General features: G+C 41.4%; 1 protein-coding gene across 2 annotated transcripts in view; it reads left to right on the forward strand.

Moving 5' to 3' along the window:
- LOC108238714 (growth factor receptor-bound protein 10) overlaps positions 1 to 26008 on the forward strand; it is a 48446-nt gene that overhangs the window by 150 nt on the left and 22288 nt on the right. The window contains exons 1-5 of one of the 2 annotated variants that reach the window (XM_017420988.3): positions 18 to 141; positions 4212 to 4315; positions 10155 to 10248; positions 18546 to 18789; positions 20362 to 20485. In XM_017420988.3, the coding sequence (XP_017276477.1) occupies positions 4265 to 4315; positions 10155 to 10248; positions 18546 to 18789; positions 20362 to 20485 (513 nt within the window). In that variant the 5' untranslated portion in view covers positions 18 to 141; positions 4212 to 4264. Of the gene's footprint in view, positions 1 to 17; positions 142 to 4211; positions 4316 to 10154; positions 10249 to 18545; positions 18790 to 20361; positions 20486 to 26008 lie in introns of those variants that run through there. The other variant, XM_025006936.2, reaches the window with a different exon arrangement.

The following is a 26008-nucleotide window of genomic DNA, read 5'->3' on the forward strand; positions in this document are numbered from 1 at the left end:
GGGGGGGGGGGAGTGGGGGGGGGGTGAAAACAGTTTGTACCGAGACTTCGCCGCGGAGAGTCGAGCCGTACCGGGTGCAGAAATTTCCCCGTCGAGCGTCCTGGACTCGGTCTCTGAGTCTCGTCCTCCTCTTTCAGAACAGTAAGCACTTTGTGTTTTTGTTTAGAAACTAGTTCCTCTCCATATGGCCGTGTCAGCCAGCCTGCCTGCCTGCACTCGCTTACTGCTCGTGTACGGGCGTGTAGAAGTCGGTGCCCAGGCGGCAATTGAACTGTTTGCCATGTTGTGTTTACTCCTTTTTTTTTGTGTTATTATTCACTGCCTCGAGATGTACGCGTCTGAGCAGCTCCTGAAGGAACTGCGCTCAAATGAAGGTCACCATTTCCCACAGAAACTTCTTTTCCTAATCAGCTACCTGACGCTGGTCACGTGACGTGGCCGTAGTGGGGAAAAGCCAGCACGCAGAGTGAGTTCACCCTGAAGCTCCATCACTGATTTGTCAGTCCATCATTAACTTGGAGCCAGAAGCAGCAGCATGTGTAAGGAGCTGCTGCAGCATGGAGGATGAGCTGCCTGGGTGTGTGTTGGTGGTGCTGCTCTCCACTCCCTCCTGGTACACACCAAAGGTTCCTGCTGGGAATCAGATACCACTCACAGGGTTTGTGTGGCTGAGCGGTATTCCTGTGTGTTTCCGACAAAAATTCCACCCTCAGAGAATCACAAACCGTGCAAATGACGTCTTGTGCAGTCCCGTTTGAGCTCCGAGTTGGGAGTGACTCTCGGCTACTACCGCCTGAAACTTGAGCTCGTTGTCCGCACAGCTGATGGAGTTGGAGCCATCTTTGTGTTGGCAAAGGCTGATCTTGAATTGGATCCATTGTAGACGTTCCAACCATGACTTTTGTTAAACGTTCCATTAAAATCTGTCCACTGGTTCATGAGATATTTTGCTAACAGGTAATGCTAAAGTTACCACTTGGAGTATGTGTCGGGACTAGCTCTCGGCTACGACCGCGCCAAGTTTTAACATAGCATCTACATAATCGTCTGAATTATAGTTATTTTTCTTTGTCGGTTGTGGCGGCCATCTTGAATTGAGCTGACTCCAGGAGTTGATCAGTTGCAGATGTTCATCAGATAAGATGCGAACACACCGATTGAACTGACTCCGAAGAGTTTTGGCAAAAGTTTAAACAAAAGATCTCAGAATACGTGTTGGGGGGGTGAGGGTGTGCGGGTCAGTCTCAGCTACTACCACGGCACATTTTAGGTCAGTATCTTTAAAACTGACTGACTTAAAGCCATTTTGATGTTGTCCGTTGGTTTCTGGTGGCCATCTTGAACTGGGTTTTCTCCCAAAGTAAATTGGTTGTAGACGCATGTTCAAGGATTACGTCTTGTAAGTTTCATTAAAACCCATCTAGTGGTTCATGAGATATTTTATTAACGGACAGACATAAAGACGCAAGCGTGGCTGTGTTCTGTGGGCCCGAACACAATTACACGTGTGGCCTTATTAAAGTTGCTCCAAAGCCCATTTAATTCTCTCTAGATCTCCGCCGTTCGATGAGTAAAGCTGAATTATTCCCTTTCTTTGCAGGAGGAAGCACAAATGTCACTAAATGTCAGACACTTGGAGCTTTGGCTTGGCTTTCAGTCTGATTAGCTGTGCGTACGACCAGCGGGGCCTTGCCCTTTTGGCCAGCAATTTGATTGGTGTGAGCAGCCTGAGCCTAAAAGACAGGAGTCAGGATTACGCATGAAATAAAACATGCGATTATTAGGAGTGGGAAGGGTGTTTTTTTTTATGTGTCCAACTCTGCACACACATTTAGACAGGCATTCTCAGTCAGCGGAGCGACCTAAAGATAGCAGAGCCCCAGTGGAAACAGTAATTAGTGGGGTGAAAGGAAAGGAGGGGGAGACAGGAGAAGGAGGGGGAGAGAGGAGGAGGAGGAGGAGGAGGAGGAAGAAGAGTTATTGTTTGAATCATCTGATATCTGTTATATAATGACCTGACCTGTACAATGGAGACACACTGAGAGAGAAAGTGGAATGATGAGTTGGAGTGCATGTGCAGGTTTCTGTGCGCTGCCCCTTTGCTGCAGGACGACATGAAGGCAGGTCTTCCTCTGAGAGAGCGTTTTTTTTTCTTCGGCTGGTGTGTGAGCAAGGATGTACTGTAAACTTTTTTAACGAAACAAGAGAAACGCTCTGTGCCGAATGTCTGCTGAAAATCCTCTCAAGCAGAGTTGTTCCAGCTAAAAGAAGTAGAACCCTAGCTAACAATTAAAAGGAGCAGACTGCTACTTAAAAGCTTAAAAGTAGCAAAATGCTAGCCCAAAGCTAAAAGAAGCAGAATGGTAGCTAAAAGGAGCGTAAGACGACAAAAACGGAACGAGTTTGCTGAAGCAGGTTTCAGAGACGAGTGTTTTTGAAAGAATTGAAGCGGTCTCAATGTGTTTCTGTGGGGAAACGTTTTGTAAATAAAGTTAAATAATTCAAAAAGTATAAAAGTTACAGTTACTAAAAGTCGTAGCAAACTCTTCCCGACAGAGCAGAACCCTTTGGTGTTGTTAAAGTAGCACAAAGTGTGTGGAAGGAGTTTGTTTGTTTGTAAAAAAAAAAACAAAAACAAAGAAGAACCTATAAACGGGAAAGCGGCAGCATGAAAGCTGACTCAGCATTTACAACACGAAAGTCCATTTTTAACACACACATGCACACACACACAACTTGCAGCAGATAAAGTTATAACTGAGTCCTATTTCAAGTTGCTTCAGAAAGGCGCCCCCTCCACCCCCACTCATTCTTCGTCCACGTCAGGCTGCAGGTGGTGAGTGGTCATGAGAGGGGTTCTTATTTAGTCTTAAACCCCGGGCTTTGTTTAGGACCTGACTGTGTGTGTGTGTGTGTGTTGTACACAATGACTGTGTTTACACTGCATTCAGTGCGTACACGTTCATCCTTTCATCTGCATTCATTTTCCACATGCAGGATCTTTTTTTTTTTCTTTTGTTGAAGAAAGAGACAAGTTCACAAAGTTCAGTAGTGCAGGTAGCAAGTTTTACACACACATGAGTAATTCTAAACTTTTTTCTTACACACAAAAGACAGTTTGTTTCCCTTAGCGTACATGTTCGCTCCTTTGCATTGAAAGGAGTCCGCTGAGGTGGTTCATCTGATTAGAACGCCTCGTGGACGCCTCCCTTTGGAGGTTTTTCGGACATGTCCCGCTGGGCAGAGACCTCGGTGCAGACCCAGACCCAGAACTCCCTGGAGGGATTATGTTTCCTCTCTTGGCTTTGGGATCCTCCAGGAGGAGCTGGAGAGTGTCGCTGGTTAGAGGGAGGTCTGGGTTTCTCTCCTGGACTTGTTGCCTCTGCGACCCGACCACGGATAAGCAGTAGAAGATGAAGACTGAGAGAGATGTTCACACGTTACCAATTCACTTGGGCCAGGAGTTGATATCATCAGCATCCACCCGCTTCCCCCCATGCAGCGCCCACAACCTCCCCCGGGACTTTTGTATCAAGAATTTAGCATTCTATGAAATGTGTACCGAACAAAGTTACGCAGACACTCCATGACACGTATTCATGCACTTATGCCTCATCGTTAGCGTACGGACGCGTCTGACTTGTGCGCAGGACCAAACTCCCTCTAGCAGAGTAAGAGCGCGCCGGGGATAAATGTCCCAACCTACTCAAAACCAGAAATACAAACCTGCTTTTTCTAAACGCTCTCACCGTGAACGTGGCAACAACAGAAGCCAGATGAGCTGTCCTGCTCCGGGTCCAAGTGAAGAACAGCATCGCAGCCAAAGACCAGCCGCCACCGGAGGACTGGCTTCAACCTAGCTCAGCTGTCGGAGGGGAAATACTCCGCAGACTGAACTTGAGCGGCCCGTTTATTGACGTCTGCAAGAAGACCGTCTTGCGGGTGCGCTGCAGTGAGAAAAGCGGCACACTTTGTAAATAAATCATCCATGTCTTAAAACAACTTGTTTGTAACTTACTACTTCTTATGATTGAAATGTTAATTTTAATGCTGTTCTGAAAAGCAAAACATCAGCTCAAATTCTTTTGTGTCGTTGATTCCCTCCCCTCCCTTCAAATCTGCCCCTCGTGTTATATCTTGTATTTCAGTCTTCATAGAGTCAGTTTAGTGATTTCGGTGTTCCTTTTGGTTGTGTTTTCCTCTCTGTGCAGGGTGCTGGTGAGACCAGAGGGTTCCCTGTGAGTGGGAACACTAAACAAACATCATGGCCTTAGCAGGATGTCCTGACTACTTCTTACGCCACTCAAACTACCAGGTAAATATTTCTCCGAACTCTACGTCTGTGTGCATGTTAGTTTTGTAGCAAACGAAACGGGATTGCGCTTAGTGTTGCTCTATAACTTAGTTTACTTTAAATAAGTTCGTGAGCACCAAACCGGAGGGGTTGAAAACTACCTGACTTGTGGTTTTAATGTGAATGCGGGGTGGCAACATCCAGTTCAAAAGTTGTGAGTTGTTTGGACTAATGTTTGTCTCCGTTAAAACGTAACGCTTCAGTATGATTTAGGAGTAGAGCAGTGGTGTCCAATCCTGGTCCTTGAGGGCCACTATCCTGCATGTTTTAGATGTTTTCCTGCTCTTCAGCAGGACTTTGAGTTCTGCAGAAGCCTGTTAATCACTCAGTCATTCAAATCAGGTGTGTCAAAGCAGAGAAACACCTGAAACATGCAGGACAGCGGCCCTCCAGGACCAGGATTGGACACCCCTGGAGTAAAGCCTCATTAGTCGATGGGCGCAGCGTTCCCTTCAGTTTGCTCGTGTCAGCAACACGGTGCTGTGTGAGGTCCGGGAGTAATACAGTGTCTGCGGGTATCCAAAAATACCAGCAGTATTGCTATAGACACTTATTAAAAACTCAGCCGGCCCCTTTCAGATATGAAGTGGTGTGCGCCCTGCTCGCAGCGGGGTAGGATGCAGAGCAGGTAAGAAGCCGGTAGGTGCAGAAACCGGGCTCGTGTTTGGCGCTGGTTGCTGGGAGACCAAAAGTAGCTTGAACGCAGCATGTCTCTGTCAGGCTAAAAGCGAAAAGCATTATATGTAGCCATAGGGAGGAAGAGAGGGACAGCGGCTAAAAGGTGGGAGGTTACAATATCCTTGGATTTTTCAAAAGCTTGAGCTGGCTCAGGAGCTGCATTCGTACGACGTCTGCCTCCACATCTACTTCAGAATGAGTCAAGAACAATGTGACAGCATGTTGGCATGGTGGGCAAGGTTGGCTTTACTCTGAAAACCTAATCAACACACATTAGGTGCTTTCGGACTGCAGGTGACCACAGCTCTTATAACCATTTGACATAGTTCACCTTTTGTTTTTGAACTGCTTAAAACTACGATCATCAGGTCTTTTTATGGCTCTTGCTTTAGAGTAAACATTTTCGAAGTTCAGCAGGGACTCGAGTGTCATAAGGAAATATGATTAGGTCATACATAATCTTAGGTTTACTGGCTAAACAAGATAAAGGCTCCTCCAGTACTTTTTAAACTGCATTTGCATTGCTAAAATAGAAGCCACTGGCTTTTATCTGTCATTTGAGTCTTAGCTCCTCCTGATTGTTTGTAGCACTCGTTCAAGTTTGGCTTCAAAAGTTAAATCAAAGATCCACAACCCTCACCTCCAGCTTTGTTGTTGTTGTTGTTGGGGAGTGTCACGTGCTTGAGTGTTGTGGCCATCAGCTGTGTGTTGCACAACCGGTCTTCCCCTGGTTGTGGAAAAGCAAACGTGTAGGCTCTCACAACTGCTCTTTAGTGGGAATAACAGTTCCTATAACCCTTAGAAAACCCTTAAAACTGATTATAGTTATTTTAAAGCAATGTTTGTCTAAATGTTTCTTTTTTTACTGTAAGAACAGGCCCTTGCTGCTCTCACACTATCAAATAGTTGTACATTTAATACTAAAACCAGTGTACAAAGTTTCAGGCTAATTAGGTTGTTGAAGAGCAATGTTGAACATTGACTACTTTCTCCTCTCCTTTTTAGTCCAGTATTTGTACCTTGATTTTCAGGAGAATGTTCCTTTTGTTTGTTTTCTTAAGCCGCTAATCTTTCAGGTATGAAAAAGCCCCTAAACTCAAGAGATGAACCAGTGTTGTGTCGACACAGAATAGCCAACAATTAAAAAAAATGTGGTCTTTCAGCACTTTGCCAGCATCCTTTCTCAAAGACACTTTGTTCCACTTTTTCTTTATCTGAATCTAAACGAATGCCTAAGATAAGTTTGACAGACATAAAGCGGTATTTTAACACCAACAAGGCGATTCCTAAAGAGCTGTCAGCTGAAACCTTGTCACACAGTTGATGATCAACTGAAGGATGATGCATCTCTCACTTCCTGTCTCAAGTTTTCCTGGAATTTCTTTTCCTGTTTCTAAACACTTGTCCTTCAGATGTTGTTTATTTGTTGCAAATATGTTTTAGGACCTTGTACTTCTGTTTTTGTCCTTCTACTTGTCCACTCTTCTTATATTCTCTGTCATAACAGCAAAATATGCTGTCGTACATTAAGGATTAGACTGAAAAAACAGCCAAAAAAAACCCAACAGAAACTGAAAGATCTACAGAAAGCCTGAAGAACTATTGCTCAAGATTTAAAAGATTGATTACATTTTAGCCTCCCTTTTAGCAAACCAAAGAGGAAACGTGTCTGACGCTGTAGCAGCTTTATTCCTCAAGTTCAAAATGATAAAACCAATGCTTAAAGGTTTTGACGTTATTTTGCAGTGGGACAAAAACTTCTTATTACAGTTTGTCTAATGTTTTGTTGACCCTTGTGGCTCTGCAAGTCCCCATGCCTCACAGTTAGTGATACCCAGCCCTGTTAGGTGAAATACGCCTCCTCTGGAACGCAACAAACCCAATTCCAGTGTCCAACTCCTGCAGAATGAGCCCTTTGTTTGTCAGCTTGGGGTTTTCTTCTCTCCAACTCTCCAGAAACCTAAAGAATTTGGCTAAAGAGCATCGTGGAAGTCTATAAATAGAGCGGCTAAACAAACAACAATAAGAAGCTGTGGACTTTGTTGTGTGACAGGCATGGAAGCATGGGATTGATGCTGTGACGTCTTACTGGGACTGATGGGACGACGGAGGTGACGTAACCTCAGCTGCTTTATTCCCTTCTTAGTGGAGGTACAAACATGAAGCTAACCCAAGCCGTGGGACCGCTGAGCCCCTGTTGAGCTGACATTAAGTTGGATTTGTTCACTTTAGCTTCTAGGAAAGTGTTTTGCACTAATAAGACTGTCGTCAATAGTGAACCGAATCAACATAGAAAACAACATTCCTCCACCCTACCTTTACCGGAGAAAACAAAACAAAACAGAGTTTAATAGCTAGACGGAGAAAAGCAGATTACAGCATTACTGTGTGTTTTTCCGTAAAGCTTCCCAGCTGATATTAGAAACCATGACACTCTCACCCAGTGGAGTTTCTCTCTTGGTACACCTTTGTGTATATAAGGAGCAAATGAGCCTCTCCTCTATGTACTTACATAATGTTATACATAACGCTGGGCATGTTTGGGAATCTGGGCGCCTTTCCAGCCCCGTCTCCCATGTGTGCATGAGTGAGCGTGTCTGTCTACCTCAGTGAGAACGTTGGGTCGCTGCCAAAGATGTTTCTGATTGAGCCAGCAGCGACTCTTATTTTCTGCTTTTCATAATCCGTTTACTTGTTTATATGTTTGCATTAGTAAATGTGTATGTATGCATTACTGAGCCCTAAAAGACCACGCTTCAGAGACTTGATGCCCTAGCCTCTCAGAATAACTGAGAAATGAAAAAGAAATGTAATTTAAAAGAAAAGTATTTTCCACAAAAGTCAGTATTTGTATCATTTTGTATATATCCAATGTAAGAACATGGGCTACTGTTCCTCGCATACATGTTAGAAACTATCCAGAGGTCTTTGAGGAAGGGAATACCCTCTGGGTTCCTGAACAAAAAGCAAGACGTTTGCCAATAGTGAAAGAGATGTCATCAATACGCTGCCACCATGCTCCACCCAGGACTCCAAACTGCTGCTGCCACAATAGACCAATCATGTTCTGTCATGTGTTATAGGAGGCCTACTGTGCTCTTAATATGTGCCTGAACACCTTGCCAAGACCTTGCAGGTTAATTTATGTATTTATTTATTTGTAGCAGGGTCATCATCTATGTGAAATGGACCAAATGGGAAAATGTGCTTCATTTGAAATTAGACTATAGACCAGGTGTGAGCAATCCTGGTCCTGGAGAGCCACCATCCTGCATGTTTTACTTGTTTCTCTGCTCCAACACACCTGGTTTGAATCAATGGGTGATTAACAGGCTTCTGCAGAACACAAAGAGGTAATTTAACCAATGAATCAGGTGTGTTGGAGCAGAGAAACTATAGACCCATGCCAATAGAGACAAACTGTATATGATATAGAATTGCCATAGAATTATTTATTTGCTAAACTGTTTAAAAAAAAACAAAAACAAATAATAAAATGCATTTTCAAAATTTGGGATGAAACATTAAAACATTTTCGTGTTTGCCTTGCCCAGTGCTTGGCTGTATGAATTATAGTATTCTTTATAACCCCACTCTGACAGTAAGATAAGAGTTTAAACACAGTAAATGTTCCTATTGTCAGAAATTTACCATTGTCTTTGTGAATGTTGTATTAAAGTTATTTAAGAGAGATAAATTGACCATACCTTCTGCAACCAGCTGTCCACTGCATAATAAACATTTAAGGAAACAATAGGTTGAAATAAAAAAAAAATAAAGAAGAACAAAGTAGAAAAAAGATTGGTTTTTACTAAATGCGGTTGAGTCCTGTGTATCTATACTACAAGCTACTGAGGCTACAACTTAAAAAGAGTTGAGCAGGTAGCACCTACAATCCTGCTACAATCCTCAGTTTCAATCATATTCTCCATGTTGGGCCAATTACTTGGTTTTAGGTGAGATCTGGGTCAAGACGTATCTCAAAACCACTTGAACGCTGAATTCGATTTCATGGAGACTTTAGGACTGTGGAGTCAGGGAAAGTGCATTACAATTTATAGGGAGGTTTTATGGGGGAATGCAGCCATTAAAACCAGCTCTTATACTGGAGGGTTGCTCTGAGTGGAGGGGTCACTTTTTTGCGCTGACTTGTAGGTATACGTTAACAGAGCTTCTACTGATGACTCTTGGTAGATCCAGAACGTTGTTCGCCCTCAAACATCCATGATGTACAGAGATAAACCCTTCAGCTTTGTTAAAAGTCAGTCTAGGAGCCGAGCTGATGGAGTAGTGATCAGGTTAAAGCTGCTCAGTTTCTGTTTGGATCGTTTTATCCACATCTTATTATAAAGATGTTTGTCTTGACTCTTGGACCTTTGGAAAAACACTAAAACTTAAGTGAAGCAATTCAAGAGTTTAGTTCGAGTGTAGTGTCCGAGTTGTTGTACCACAGCCCTAGCTGAAGGCTGCAGTCAGCTAACAGGCCCTGCAGCCAAGCTGTCTTCCTTAGAAAACTTTTGGCTGCTTCTTCTCAGAGCTATAAATCTTACTCCTGGCATTTATGGATGTTTTCGAAGCACAGAGGGGAGATGCGAGTGGGTGTGTATGCACATGCATGCACAGCAGGGCTTCTGGCCACGAGCAGTTCCTGGAAGCAAAGCTTCCGCGTTCTTCTTTTTCCAGGAAAAAGGAAGATTTAAAATTTGGCTTTTTTCCTCCGGTTCTCCTCTGCAGCCCTTTTGCCTTCAGGCCGTTTTAATTTAGACAATGTGTGAGGAACGGGACGTTGTGTCTCCAGATGCATGAGGGTGTTTAAGCATTATGGATGTTGTCATTTTTCTTTTAAATAATGTTGTGCACCAAACAGTGGATGATGCGTTTCACATGTGATAAAATTAAAAAATGTGTTTTGTGTGGGTTTGTTAGTGACACAAACAGCAGGGAGAGAAGATTGGAGTCCGAACATGTGACTTGATGTTACTTGAGGGCAGAGGCAGGAACTTTGTTTGACCATTTGAACTCTAAAAATGCTGACTTCCCTTCAGTACATCTGACATCACAAACATACATTTTACCAATTTGTTTTTTTTCCATTAAAAATGCTTTTTTGTTGTTTTGACAGGAAAAGATGGAGCACACTTCCTCTCGCCGGCCTGAGGAGCTGATTGTTTCGGGCTATCAACGCTCAGCCAACCAAGCTTTGCCACATCATCACGGTAACTTATTTGTCGTAATGTCATCAATTCGCTTCTAGATTTATTGTGAAATGTCATAGGCTCTATGTGAATGAAACTTCAGTCCAACTATGAAAAAATATGGAAACACATCTAAAGGCTTTTTAATATTTTGTTTACACCCCCTTCACTCAGCATGACAATCTCTCTATGCCTTAAATATCAGCCAGAGTGTGGATGGTCTTTGCAGGGATTTGGCGAGGTTTTCCTGTGCATTTAAAGAAAGCAGTGGGCCTCCAGTTACACATGATGGTGTGAAAGGAAGAATCATTGTGGTGGTAGCAAATAGGGGTCCTGGTTGTAGCATATCCATGGTTTGGGGCACATCTATGTGGCTTCGTCGTCGAGAATTTGAAGCAGGACTGGCTGGGCTGGTCTAAGCTACAACCACGGTTGGGTCAAGATCATGGAAACGATCTAGCTCAGAGGTGATGCCAGTGGCACTAGATTTGGTTCAAAAGAGTCGTGATGCAGTGAGGATTATGAAGTGCAGCTCAGGGTATGGGAAGTAGCAGGGCAAATTGAAGGAGATTTTCTAAATTTGCTGTGATCCAGCCACCTTAAATAGGTCTAGCGTGCAGTGGGGCCACCATCAACAGATTAACACGTTCATGTTTGACTCACATTTGAGAAGTGTCAAATAAAGCAGAAAGAAGGACATTTCTCTATTTTCTCTATTCTAGTTTATTGACAAGTATTAAATTTCCTCCCACCCCACTGCACACACAAACCCCCCCCCCATAAACCCCTTCAGCCATTGTGGAAAATCCTTAAAGTAACCAGCCTGAGGCCGGAGCTCTTTTTATTCTTTTTGTGGTTTATTGGATTGGACTTCTCTGCTGATGTTAGTTTGTCATGCTCATGTGGCCGTATTGTAAATGTGGCATTACACCAATGGAAATATGGGACGGGGTTTTTACAGAGGCCTCCTGGTCAACCAGCGCAGGGGAGAGAGGAGTTTATAGTAAGTAGGTCATAGGTCATTGGTGCAGGGGAAGAGACAATTGAAGGTAAAGCAGGTTCATACTCTTAACACAAGCAGTGATATTACTGGAATCATAAGAGGTTTTCTACAATCCTACAGGCTCGTATAAGCTCCTGATCCAAACATTTCTTGGCTTTTTTTCTGTTATCTTCTGTTTTTTTTTCGTTTTAATTGCTGTTCCAATCACAGCGTTTAGGTGATTTTAACCTAAAGTCCTAATCTGATTAAGTTAGTTAACCTGTCTTAAAGCAGAAATAAGGAACTAGCTTTAAAATTTAACAATTAAGATGAAGTCATGTAGAGATTACCCTGACCTTTACCAACTGAGCTGGAGGTAAAGAGATCTTAATCTGCTTTTTCTTAGGGGGAAACTCCAGCATTTGTCCTCTTATACTTATATCTGGTTTGCAGTAATGGTAAATGTAGTTTTGGCCAACGTACAAAAGACCCCAACAAAAAAAATAAATAAAACTTGAAAAAGTAATGTTCCTCTTTCCAATTTTATGTGGTTGAAGATGATACAATTTTAGATTTAAGAGAGATGTGGGAGCAAAACAAGTTAAGACACAAAAATGACACATTGTATCAGGTATATATATTTTTTCCTGGAAGTTTCGCTGGACAATTTCAGCTGAATTGAAGAGGTTTACCAAAAAGATGTTTCCCCAAGTCAAATAAATTGTTTATACGGCTGCACAATATAATAAAATTTTATCTTCATCGCAATATCAGTGAGCGCAATATCAATATCACAAATGACCGCAATAAATCATAGCACCATGCATTCATGGTCTGCTGCTAATATTACATTTGGTCAATCCAACGGACTCTTGTGGCGTTGATGCCCAGACCTGGTTTAGATGATGGTGATGACAGAAAAGAAACGTGAAGAAATTGTTGGTTTATTACAACTAATTTTGTCAGCTCAATATAAACACCAATATTGCCCATCGCAAGTTTTTCCTAATATCATGCAGCAATATTCTGAGTTAAATATTAAAGTTAAATGCCTTAATTTTTGGACTTCTTCGCTTCTGCTCTCCTAATCGCATAATGCAGACAAGGGAGGCTGCAGTGACCAAAATACAGTCAACATTGTTTCATTTTTATTAAGTCTACTTTATGCAAACAGTTTACAGAAAATAAATGTTTGAATAAAGTGCCAAAGACCAAAACAAAACACCAATAAAGCTGGGTTTGGCTCATCTGAACTCATTAAGTGTAAAAACTAACGTGTCTTTCAGCACATTAAGGTGCAGCCATCAGTTGTTGAAGTTTCTCAGCTAAAGTTCTGCACATAAGAAGACTTGAGTGAAAAGGCAGGAGTCAAAGTCACTCAGCTACAGTTTCATTTGGCTTTACATGACAGAGAGAAACTTTACATCAGCCTCACTAATGGATGTGCTTTATATTTAGATCATGGTTAGCTCAGGTTGCATGCCCTTCATTTACGCCGGCCCACTCTGGCATAATCTGATAGCATGTTGTTGTCTGCGTGGAAGCCAGCCACAGTGCTATACCAGATTCAGTGTTTTGTGTTATTTCCCCCCCATTTTTTTGGTGTGCTTTAACCTGACCTCAGCCTTTGTTTCCTTCAGTAACAATGGGTGACAATGAGTGACAGCCAGAGGCGTAGCAGCTCAGGAACTCGTGTGTCGCTAACTATTGGAAAAACAAAAATGGAATATCTGTTTACTGTCTACTATTACACATCACAGCAACTGACTTCTGGTTTTACTTTCAGTTTATAGACCAAAAGGAAGACAGGTGCTACATTCAGTGCGTAAATGCACTGGTAATTCAAATACCATGTGAATGCATGGTGAAACATATACTTTGCTTTTTACTATTTTACTTATAAAAATGCATTTTATGCAGAAGTGTAACCACTTTGTTTTTGTTTCATTAAAAAAACTTTATAGCCCTGAAGAGCATGAACCTCCAGCTTTTTTTTTTTTTTTGCACTGACCTCTAGACGGTCGTCAGATCAATAATTGCTGGTTTTTGTGTCCAGGGACGGCCTGCGTTCATTCAGTGTATTTTGGGGATCTTAGAGGAATGATCTGTCTGCTTTGTGCACGGTATGTTTTGCTGTCAGATGCTAACCAGACAGCTGCAGCGAGTCCTTCACATTCCGAGTCAAACTTAATGGACGAGGGTAAGGGGGGTGGGGGTGGAAGACATTTTTGTCCTATATGTCCTCTGGTTTCCCTGTCTGAAGCCAACACTGCGATGTAGGCCAAACCAGCCACAGGAGGAGGGAGAGGAATGCCATTGAAACCATCATTATCCCCTTAAAACTGCACAAGGCCACACTTTCATTCTTCAGTTGCCCAAATGGTGAAGTGATGCAGCAGCAGTAAGAGGAAACATTAAAAGCCTTTAAACCTGGAAATATTTGCGTAGATCTGGGTATTAGCAAACAAGAAATAAGAGCAGTTCACATGCTTTGCCAAGGCACTGATGAATGACACATTGGCTGCATGTCCCCTGAAACCTTGACTGACCATTATAACAGCTTTTTTTGTTTCTTAAACCAAGTGTCGTTTATCAGTCCTGAACTAGAACATCTGCTATTTTAAACAGAACCCTGCTGATAAAGATCTTCTATTACTTTCTGTAAAATAAATTACCTTAATTGTGGCTCTTTGGTGCTGCAGTTTGATTACTAGAATTAGTTTGTACAGTGCCAGATGTTTTTTTGCACTTAAATCTGCTTATTTTTGGAGATAACCATCCATCCATAGGTTGCGGGGAACTGGTACCTATCTCCAGCAGTCACTGTGCGAGAGGCAGGGGACACCTTGGACAGTTTCTTGGAGATAACCACTTCATGATATTACTTTCATGACACTGTGTTGCACCTTAATAGATTAGCCCCCAAAGCCTTTCCCTCACCAAAAAAAAAGATAAATGTGGTGTTTTTGCTTAAAAATTAGGATGCATACCATTAGTTACTCTCCTACGCTCAAGTTCATGCATTAGGTTCCCCACCATTTGGTTGTTCCACCTTCTTTTCATTGCCTGGTCTTGAAGTCACAACTAGAAATATGACTTGATGAATTGCTATGCTAGCAGCTAAGCAAACTTGTTTAAAGTAAATGGTAATATTGGTATTCTTACAGTAAAGAATAGATAATTTGTAAGTTAGATTGTCCCCCATAATCTTTTGCCACCATTTCAAATATAGCCTAAAGCTGAAAAACACAGGGCACGCCACATTGTCTGAAGAGTATTTCTGTATGCAATATGACGGAATCAGATTACTACCAAGGACTACACAGTGATGCCAAAATCTCAGCTGTGGGCGAGGACCTTTTTGAGTTTATGTTGCTAAACAGAATGTTGCTAAAGACTGCAGCATCACAGAGTTGCAGAAATTCATTAACCTCAATATATATCAACACCTCATCAACCCGTAAACTGTCACATATTGTGCTACTAGCATCCATTACCCCAACTATTATGATGTAAGTACTAGATCCCAGCTCTAGAGTTTAACCCAGGGCTGTTGGTGTGACCATAGAACTAAAGTAAACTCAGGAAACCTCCTAAACAAATAAACCTTTTCTCACAGACTTTTTACTCTGCCCCCAGTTTCACATGACATCATTATTTACAAAGAAGTATGTACTTATTTGCAAGTGCAAATAGCGCTATCTGTAGCACTTCTGGGACATTTCTGGCAGGAATTTTAGAATATTTCTGCTGGGATAAACATGTAACCCAAAACTGATGGTAAAGTAAAGGTTTAAACATCGGCGTCACCTATGAAGTATAGAAAACTAGAGTTTTTTTTTAAGATGGCAGCGATGACAGTTTGAGTCAGTGGAAACTCGTTTTCTTAAAACGGAGGTTGTTCGCAGATCTATCTGCAACTGGTAAGATATTCATTATTCATAGAACCTCACCAGAAAATCCCCTTAAAGCTCTAAACTAGTGGACATACCTGCGAGAAAAGTCATTTTACTTCAGATTTCTTTTTAACATACACTGATAGAAAATATATATGAATATTAAAATGAACGACGGCTGAATTATGTTTAACATTTGTTTTATTTGACATGGTGGTAGTGTGGTAATGTTTACCAAGAGTAAATGGTATTGAGGCTGTTCATAGGAAGTGTATCTGGGTGTCCTGTCGTGCTTGTGTTCTTCTCTGAGTATTCGCCCCCCCTCCATTGTGGCCCTCTCACACACCCATCTCATGTCCCACTCATGAACCTGAACATCACTTGACCCTATGTCCCAGACTGTGCCTTTTGTGTGTGTGTTGTGTGATGGAGTGTGCAGCATGCCTCCTTATGATCTAAGATGATGAACTCCGACTGTGTTTGGAACAGCAGCAGCTTTTCTGTTCTCAGCTGTGTGTACATCCAGCACAATGCTCTCTTTAAGAAAAATAAGTTGCATAATCTGATGCACGTGTTCATGTGCACACTATGTCCCATCTTTGTTTTAAAAAGACGTGTGTGTGTGTGTGTGTGTCTGTGTGTCTGCGTTGTGCTGTTCTACCTGTTCTACCTTGTCCTGAGCACACTGGCCACCATATGCCATGAACAGGCTGGCTAGCGTTCCCAGAGTAATTTCTTCCTACAGGAATGTTTGGAATTTTGTGAGTGGCGTTGGGGTGGGACTTCTGAGGACCAAAGGGCTTTAGACACACACACACACAAACATGTACAGAAACACACTGAGGCTGCAATTGTAAAGCCATTTAATGAGCTTACTCCTTCCTAAACGTAAGGCTGGCTTTATTAAAAAAAGATTTCTATTCTGCTTTTCCCATAAACTGATTAACTTGTTAGAAATTAAACCTGAGAAAATACACAGATGGATATTGGTACAAAAAAATCCAGGGTTCTAAAAAGTTTAGAAGTCTAAAAATCCCAAAAAGTCATAAAGGTTGTCTCCATTTGTACCCCAAAAGGCGTAAATTCTGAAAATAAAAGTGTTGTTGAAATACTAAAGTAATATAATGAAACGGAAGCAAATAAGCACTTAGCACTCATATTTGTTCACAGTAGGCCTCTCAAGTCCTTCAGCTGATTAGTTCAATTTGAGAGATGAGCATGAACTTGCAGGACAAACTCCAGCAGCCTCGCTGATTTACTTTGGTTGGTCTTTGTGTCTGCAGGTGACTGCTGGCTCTGACTACCAGTGCATGATAGACATCTCTGTCCTGTGATTGACAAGGTTTAAACTGTCCTCAGGCGAGTCAGTCAGGTGGTGTACTACACAAACATAAGAAATCCAAACCAAAGTGAAATTCAATACGAGGACGAGTAAAACATCTTTCTGACTCTTTCAGTCTGAGCTTATGCTGAATGGATCGGTGACAAAATTACATTTTTGCTTGTGGCAATGTTAAGTCACAGCTGCTGACAAGTGCCGTGTAAAACCACGTATCTATACTTTACCATGTGAAGTATAAATAAACTTTTTCACTAAGGATGCCTTTACACCCTGAAATGCATACACAGTTATTTATTTCAGCTAAATGTAAAAGAAGAGACTCATCCATAAGAAAGTAGAGAGAAATAGAAAATTTTGTCTCTACTGGCTGAGAATGCGTCACCGTGTGTCCCAGCCAAGGTTCAGCCAAATGAGGCTGAATGTGGTACGCAGTGCAGACGGTCGTTGCATGGCACGCTGTACAAATGAGTGGGTGTCCGACTGCAGGGGAGCCCTGAAGCCACAGAGTCTCAGATTGGGGTTAAGTTTCAAAAGAAACTTTTTATTTTTACCACTCTAAACAAATCAAAATGTCAAGAGCGCTCCCATGCAACTTGTTTTCAATTTTTTATTTTTTTTTTGTATCATACTTTATCCCCACCATAACTCATGATGTTTGTTCACTTCAAGTTGTAGTGCATGATGAGTTGTTTCGCAACTATTAACGCAAAATCAAGCAAACCCCGCGAAATTGCAACTTTTTGCAACTTTGCCCAAAACACCGCAACTTTTACCCAATATTTATTGTTTCTAAAGTGATTTGCCACCGTTTCTGCAGTGTAGTCTCTTCTTTATGGGTTTGTGTAGTGTGGAATACAAAATAACCCCAAATAACTCACGAAGAAGACACATGACGTCACTTCCTGTTAACATCAGAATGCCAGGAGAATGCAGGAGCAGCGACCGAAGCAAAAATGTGCGCTATTGCTTCACATTTGCCCACAAAGATTTCAGCAAACCAGTTTCCTCCCCAGCTGCAGCTGTTTTGCACGTCCTGCAGTGTAATCATGGAACATAAACGCATCGACAAACACTTTGTGTCTGCAAAACATGTGAGGAGAGCTGCAGACGAGGGACAATCCAGAAATGGTCATGAATGTCAGTTTATAAGCTATCAAAGTTCTCAAATACAGCACCTTTTGATAATGTCAATGTTTGTTGGTAATTATCTCACAAAACTAGGAGGTATTTTTGGTTTATATATTAAAAGTTATAGTTTTTTATTGATTTTAGTAAAAAAAAAAAAAAATTGCAACTTTTCATCCCAACTTTTAGGAAATTGCCCCGCAAAATCTGGCATTTTAGCCCGCAACAATCACAAAAAATGCCTGCGAAATCCTGGAGGGATTGGCTTATGTAGTTTGTAACCATGGAAGCAGAGAGAGGACATGCTTAGAAATTTGTTTTCTTGGCCTTATCTCAAAATGACGAGTCATTTATTTCAGTATCTCAAGATAACAGTGCTTGTTTTCTCTAAATAATGAAGCTTGTTCCCTTGAGATAATGGGCAATTTAGGTTTTTCGACAGGGAAAAGTTCATTTTCCTGCAGTTAATCGTGAATTTGTAATTCTTTATATTTAACAAATGAGGTACTTAAACAGTAAAAGTACAATCTTGCTGGGCTGAAACCAGTTGGTGACTCTAAGTTGTGTGAAAATAGACAAATTTTCCACTATGGTTTCATTGAATCCTGAGTCTGTCCAACCAAATGACCCGTGAGCCATGCAAATGTGTTTTGTTTGGCCAGTTATCATGACCTTTTTGTGAGTGCACGGATTGCAAAACTATAGATTAATGTTTCATCTCCTAAATCAGTTTTGTTGTGTTGAAAATGCCACTTCAAGGAGCATTAATCATTGATATCCAACTGTCATGACAGCAATAATGAGAAAATCATCACTTTATCTCTTGAAAAAATGTTTTATTTTTTTTATTTCATCTCCAGAATACAAAACTTGTTTTCTCAAGATAAGATGACACTAGCTGCACCTAGGAGGTAAAAGTTGTCATGAAGGTGTTCGCTGTCCCTCACTTCCTCCTCCATCTTTGCCTCCACAGACGATGATGTGGACCTGGAGCAGCTGGTGAATGACATGAACTCGTCCGTGGAGAGCATTCAGTCGACGCAGGAAGACACGGCGCTTCTCCTAAACAACGGCCACGTGCACGCTGCGCACCACCAGCACAGACATCCCGCCTACCTGGGTCAAAGCCAGGTTCCCCGCCGTCACACCCCGTCCCTGCCCCTTTCCTCCCCCTCCAGGCTGAAGCAGTCTCAGCCGATGCACATCCAGGCTGTCAGGTAAACACCTCTGTGTTCATCTGACTGGTTTATAGTCGATGTTAAGGCAGCAAACAGCTCTGTGCTTACAGAAATGACAAATAATGCTGAAAAGGAGTGCTTTTTCTCTTTTGTTTTAACATGTGGGAGTCAGAAAAGCTTTGAGTTGTTTGTAGCTCTTCTGTCTGTTCTGCTCTTTACTCACCATCAAATCAGATAAATAAATAGATTAATTCAGTAATGTAGTTTAAGTCTGGTTGAAGGAAAAAAAGGGGGAAACAGTTCTTATATTTAGGTCTATAAACATTGAAATTTTAATACAGGAATATGTAAAAAACACCTGACCCAGCCTTTCTGTTTAAGGTGCTAAAACCTTGACAGGTTTGTCTCAGGACCCTGATTTTACCTGAGACACAATCCAACATGTCCACAGAGTAAAACCACAAAAAACAATAAAGTTTAATAGTTTTAACTGTGGTTAATTTTCTTGCCTAAAATCCCAGGAGACATTTTTTTAACAGTAAGAAGGAATTCATTATTTTTTCTTTTTATATGATGAATTATGAAACATTATTTATTTAATAATTGAAAATTAAAACATGAATATGGTGTACTTACTTTTACCATCCCTCCCCAAGTCTTGATTTAAACTTTAATGAGTATGTGAGTCTTTCACACATACTAATTAACTTTATAATTAGTTTGTAGAAAAATGCACTACACACCCTTTTACCTTATTTTCTTGGGTGGTAAAAAATGGTGACCACATTGTTGGTCTAAAATATTATTAATTGTGAAATCAAATTTAAAAAGGGACCTGAACCAGACATTTTAGTTGTGGACAGATTTTTATGCTCTCATTGTTGGTACTTACTACGCAAGTTTCTCTTCAGATTTTCACCCATTCCTGCTCTGATCTCTTTTAAGATGGAAACTCTAAACCTGATGGAAGTTTAAGGCTTTGACGAGGCTGTTAACACATCTTTGAATGTTTCCTGTTAAAGCTCGTTGCTGCGCTAAAAGTTGTGTTCTCCAGTCTTAAATCGCTAAGAAGCAGATTGTCCTCCAGTGTTTAATGCCATTCTTCACATTTTTTAGTTCAGTGACCAAAATCTTAAGTTCTCACATTTAAATAAAACAAGCAGCCTTTCCACAGCATGATGCTGCCACCACCATGCATCACTGTGGGGTTGATGTTATTGGAGTGATGAGTGACGGTCAAAAGGTTTAGTCTGTCTTTTTTCCCCAAAATGTTTTCAATTTATGTTTCAAACTCATATTAGCATACTGTAGAATCTATGATTTTATTATGTCTTAAAAATAATTCTTCACAATAACAAGGTTGTTTTTTGTTGTTAATTACAATCATCTCTTTTTTTTAATCTAATTTGTCAGTTTCTATTCTCATAATCAGTCCAATTTTTTAGGAACTTTTCGGATTTTTTTTTTTTTGCTTAACTAATGGTCAGTATTCAGTTTCTGGTTTTGGTTAAAAAAAAAGATCAGTATTTTATTCTTCTGTGCGCGAATGACACCCATAGTTCTGTGTAAACTCTGAGGCTGTAACACAAATGTGTCTGTCTCCCTCTGCAGGTGCTTAAAGGAGGAGCAGCAGCTGCGTCCAGCCTCTCTGCCGGCCATCCCCAACCCATTCCCAGAGCTCTGCAGCCCGGCAGGGTCCCCTGTCCTCAGCCCCACGCAGACCCCTGACAGACATGCAAGTACCCCCAACACCACACCTCCCAGTGTCACTGCCAATTAGTTAAAATGATAAAATATGAGGGAAGAGATGAGTTTTGACTGGGTATCAAACGCTTTCTTTGCTCCTTTTTGTTGCTGTATTTGATCAGTCACAGAGGTGGAGTGTCTGTGTGTGTGTGTGTTTAGAAACCAGCTGAGCGGCTCATTATGTTGAGATCAGAGGAGTGTGTTGACTTTGGATACAAATGGCCTTTTCCTTCCATTACACCACATCTCGCCCAGGGTTATCTGCTCCCGTGTGCGCTCACTATCAATCACATGCAACACACACTCATGCAGACATGTTTTGCTGTGGAAAAAGGTGAGCAGTGTCACCAGGATGCTGCAGACGGAGTGCAGACTTCCGCAGCAGAGCTGGGAATACGGCTGGGAACGTCTTCAGGTCGGATCTCTCTGAACACTCTGAATCCGACTGCCGCCTCCGGCCGGACAGGCACCTATTTCCGGTTCACACGCTTCAAACCAGGCTGTTAAGTGTGTGTGTGTGTGTGTGTGTGTGTCTAAAACAGTCTTGCCCTTCCTTCCCCCTGTTAAGCCTCCTGTGCCAGGAATGTTCCATCCTCCTCAAAGATGTTTTCAGGATGCCCACCCTGAACAACAAAACTGGTTTAAGACGGTCACTAACTCGCTCCCTCTACTTCCACAAACACACACACACAGCTACTTGTGGTATTATTTAGTCATCACACACACATAGACATGCAATAAGGCAAAGCATTAGTTTTGCATTTTGTTGACATCATCTCACAAGGTCTGTAGTCATAAAGCAGGTTTGCAGTTTGTACAAAGGATCTGTTGTGTGCCTTAAATCTGTGGGAGGAAACTAAATGTTGCCTCATGTCTCTTTCCCAGATTATCTTCATTATGCCAACAATTCGGTCAATGTAACTATTGTCATGTGTAGCCAAACAGGGAAATAATTTGTCATTGCTGATCTGTTGTGTATTTTATTTGTACTATGTAGCATTTTCAACTCATTTTTTAATGCCACAAAACCCCTTTAAGGCAGTCGGGACATTCTTCAGCACAAAAATACGAAGGCAGTGAGTGGCGTCTTTTTATTTTTTATTTTTTCCTTCAGACTGAACAGTGATAATGCTAACGCTGGGAGGATTCACAGGCACATGGAAAAAAATCAACATTTATCACTGGGTAAAGAAAGGGGAGGTGGAGGGATATTCTGTTTTAAAAAGCAGAAGAGATGACAGCAAGAGTGGTTAATGTGTCGCTGTAGGTGACAGGGATTAAACTGGAAACTAATAATTTAATTAAATTTATCTACTATTACTGTAGTTAACAATGATTGATTGTTAAGCGTAACAGCTGAGAGAACTACAGTAGGATATAATCACACTAAACACTTTAATTGTCTCTTTCTCATAAAGTCACAATTAGTTTTACATTTAGACTCATTTCATGAGTTAAATACATATAAACACTTTCCTAAACAAGATAGGAAACTAAAGAAGTAAAAAAATGAAGTAATTGGCAGAATCTTTATTCTATGTATTTAATTCAGTTAAAACAAATCTAATAATGTACTTATCTGATGTTTATCTAGTGGAACAGCTCTTGACTAAGTCAATTAGTTTTCACAAGACAGTAATATAAAAGGGTTTCAAAGGAGTTTTATTTTTCTGATCATGTCAGCCTGAATAAGGACACGAAGTAGACAATAACTGTGTAGAGTTTGCTGATCGTTGTCATTATGTTGACATGAATGCACCTAATTTCACTAATATGTCCTATTAAGAGTATTCATGGCCTGGGGACACACACACTGCTGCTTTTAATTGGGCTGTTTTTGCACCCAGCTGGAAGTTCGGAGTTTTATTTAAAGGAAAATAATTCAGGATGCAAGTTTCTGTCTCGAGCTCCTAGCAGCGTTGTCTGCCGCAGAACAGGAACGCGGAAAGAAAGATGCACTGATTGAGACGGAGGATAAAACAAATCAAAGCTTCGAGGGATATGGATTTAATGAAGCACAAACTTTACATTGGAAATTTGGGACGCAGCATGGGCGCGACTCGTCATTTCGACTATGAGCTGTAATGCTCTTGGTGTTAAAGGAGAAGGTGATGCAACGTAGTGCAAAACTGTCCCAAGTATTTTCAGTTAAATATGGGTTTTAAAACGATTTGCAATGGTTTGACTAAACACCTGCAAGCGTAATGACAATCTCAGCGGCATATGCTATTTATTTTTGTTTTGTGGCATTTGACTTGCTTCATGTGATTTAGAAGGCCAGCGTGTAAAAACCTAGCTGGTAAACACGGCTGAGTATTGCTTGCTTTATATATTTAGCGTCACCGCTGTGTGAAAAAGAAACAAAACTGATTTGTGGATTTTCTAATTTACCCAAACAGCCTTATATAAAACTCATTACCTTCAGTAAGGTAATGCTCAAAGTGAGCTGTGGCTGGACTTCAGCTGATTGAATGAAACCACGGCTGATCTGATCACTTGAATACAGCAGGGCCGTTAGACTTTCTCTGCCGTGGCCTTTTACTGCAGCCACGCTATGTTGTGTAATGTGATATGTAAGCTAACAGTTGGTGAGGAGAACCTGTGTAGGCGTTTGAGCACATGCACGTATGAGTATATGCAGATTTGTGAATTATGCACTCAGTTGGAACATATTAATGCTCACGGGACAGTCGTATGTGCCGAGTGATCAGCAGGCAGCTCTGTTGTATTTGCATCTGTCTCCCTGCAGATACAACTGAGCTAAGTTCTAAAAACATTCTCCACAGAGCTGCAGTCTTCCTCCAAGGGGTGCACAGCCCCGTGAAGCAGTGCGTATGAGAAAACAGGCCTAAAGCTGTGCTCCACCAGCGTTTAACACGGCGAGTCTGAGAGGTCTTATTTAAAACTTTACATTGACTTTAGCAGCTGCCAGAAGCCTATTCTAGCAGTCAAACTGTTACTCTCTGTCAACTCTTTTGGGGGCCTTTTCCCACGCAAGTTGTGGCACTCTTACACCATTCAGCTCCGTCGCGTTCCCTTGGCTTTCACAAGGGTTTGGTCAGGTCCTGTCTGTCATTGCTGTGCAAATGTGTTTGTTTTGGCACCCCGACCGTGGCTGTAATGTAACTCCTGCTTTTATTTGTGGATTATGAACATCAGGGACAGCAGGGGGGCCCAGTAGTTAGATACCCTGTCTCAGTCGCAAGCAAACGGCTTGGATCAGCGCCTGAAATCTTGGCATGCCTGCTGAAGTACTGTAGCTTTGAGCAATACACCAAACCTCTTTTTCTGCTCTGTAGCTGACCCTGACCTCTGACCCCCTTGGGGATGGATGTGAAAAAGCCAGTTTCCCACAGTTTTTATTGTTTGGTCTTGTGATTGAAATAATTACGGCTTGTGAAAGTTGGCTCTAGTGTGTGTAAAAGAGAATCATGTTCGGCGCTGACTGCGTTCTTTGGACGTACCTGCTGTAGGGCTCCGGGAGTGAGGAGGAGGCTCGGTTGGTGTTGGTCCACCACTTTGGTGCAGACTCAACAAATAAAACAGCTTGAATTGGTAAAAATTGTCCTGCATTTAAATCATATGAGTGTGACTGTATATTTATCAGTGTGTTTGTCTGAAAGCAAAATATTTCATGAACCACTGAACAAGTTTTAATGAAACTTACAGAAAGTAACTAAGATCCAAGATGGCCGATACTTTGTTCATATTATAAACACAAAACAAAATAACTCAGTCAGTTTTATGCTGAGCTAAAGTTGGGTTTGGTAGATGCTGAGTCATCCTCAACATATATTTTGAGCTCCAACAGAGGACATCTTTGTTTAAAGGTTTGTCGTGCAGGGTGGCGGGTGATATGCATTCCTTCAGTAATGATGTCTCTGCTGGACTGAGCTGCATGTTATGTAATGCTAGTTAGCAGGGGATTGACAAAGTTTCCACACTCTTATTCCAAATATAGTGCGACTTTTCTCTGGCTTTATTTAGTTTTGCTAAAGAAGAACAATTGTTAGAATAAATGAGACGAATAAATGATTTATTTCCATCTTCATCACATCTGCTTTGTATTTGGGAGCATTTTGGCTCAATCGTCTCAAAAGAACTGGTTGAGCCGATGAGTTTGAAGGGCTGCTTTGGTTGCACATGACTTCTCAGTTCAGAGGTAAGCTTTGGGCGTCGGTCAGGAAGATTCATTCCCTGACTGCAGCATTCTGTGCCCACAGCACGATGCTGCCACCACCGTGCATTAAATGCATTTAAATGGTGTTCTTGGCTTTTTAAGTTATGCTGTTAAAGGACTTGTTTTACTGTAAAAATAAACTCTGTGATATTAGGTACTGCTATGTACCGTGTCATCCAGCAGCTTTATCCGGTCTGTTGCTTTCACTTGAGGCTTCACTTGTCTTTTTATTTTTTAGGAGACTCCTTTCTGAGTTATGGGATGGCTGCTTACCGACACACATTTTTATAAACTAGACCTGTGAAGGTCCACCGTAATGAACCGATTTTCTTTTTCGTGGCAAGTAAAAAAGAAACAAGTTTGAAGGCATTGGGGTCAGCCTTAAAACACAATCATATTGGCTCTAGTTGCCTCCAAAGTGAGAAGCTTGTAATGTTCTGATATTGTGGGAAGTCCTGAAGAGTTTAAGGGCACACTCGGTGTTTAAAATGTGCCAACATGAAATCAGTGGCGTGACTTGGTTGATGACTTCAACCTAATTTAAGTGACCTTATCAGTGGCTTCTGGGTTAAATTGATAGCCATGACATGACTGATGTTAACATTAAAAAATCTTTTTTTTTTGGTCCACTTTTTTATTTGAGATAGTTGGATGCTTCCTGCCATAACTAAGTATCTAAATACACTGTCACACATTCTAATCAAGCAGTAAAGATGGCAGTTTGTTTTAAATAACTGGTTTGTTTATAATTTGTTTGCACTGTATCATTTATAGAAACGAGAAGCGCAGCCTTCAAAGAAACAAGTTGAAGTGTTGATTGATCTTATGTAGCGATTAAAACAGGAAAGAAAGATCTAAGTCACACAGACTAACGAGCACTCCTGCCTCCCCTTTGATTTGAGGTCAGCTGATGTACTTCTGCACGCAATGGTCTGCTGACCCACTGCAATCAGACGAGGTGCACGGAGGTGTTTGTGTCTGTCTGCACAAAGATGGCGGTGACGCTCACTTGATACAGTAGGTTTAAGATGAAAGTACAAATGAGCTCAGTTATTTGATGGACACCAGTTCAGCGTGTAATCTTCTACTGTGGAAGGATTTAGCACAGATTGGGTGACTGTTTCTGCTGTTCTGTGTGTGTAGGCTTAATGAAGATTTACTAGAGTCTTTAAGTTTCTGCCAAGCACAAAATGTTTCTCACGGTGTTGCAATGTGATGATGCAATTAGAAAATAGTTTTATTTTATTTGAAGATTTTAGGCATCATTACTGTCAAACTATAAAGTAGTTTTCCCAGTGGAGTCAATAACCTCGGATCTCATTGGTGATATCA

This window comes from Kryptolebias marmoratus, linkage group LG5, assembly GCF_001649575.2.
Source record: "Kryptolebias marmoratus isolate JLee-2015 linkage group LG5, ASM164957v2, whole genome shotgun sequence".
Classification (NCBI taxonomy): domain Eukaryota; kingdom Metazoa; phylum Chordata; class Actinopteri; order Cyprinodontiformes; family Rivulidae; genus Kryptolebias; species Kryptolebias marmoratus.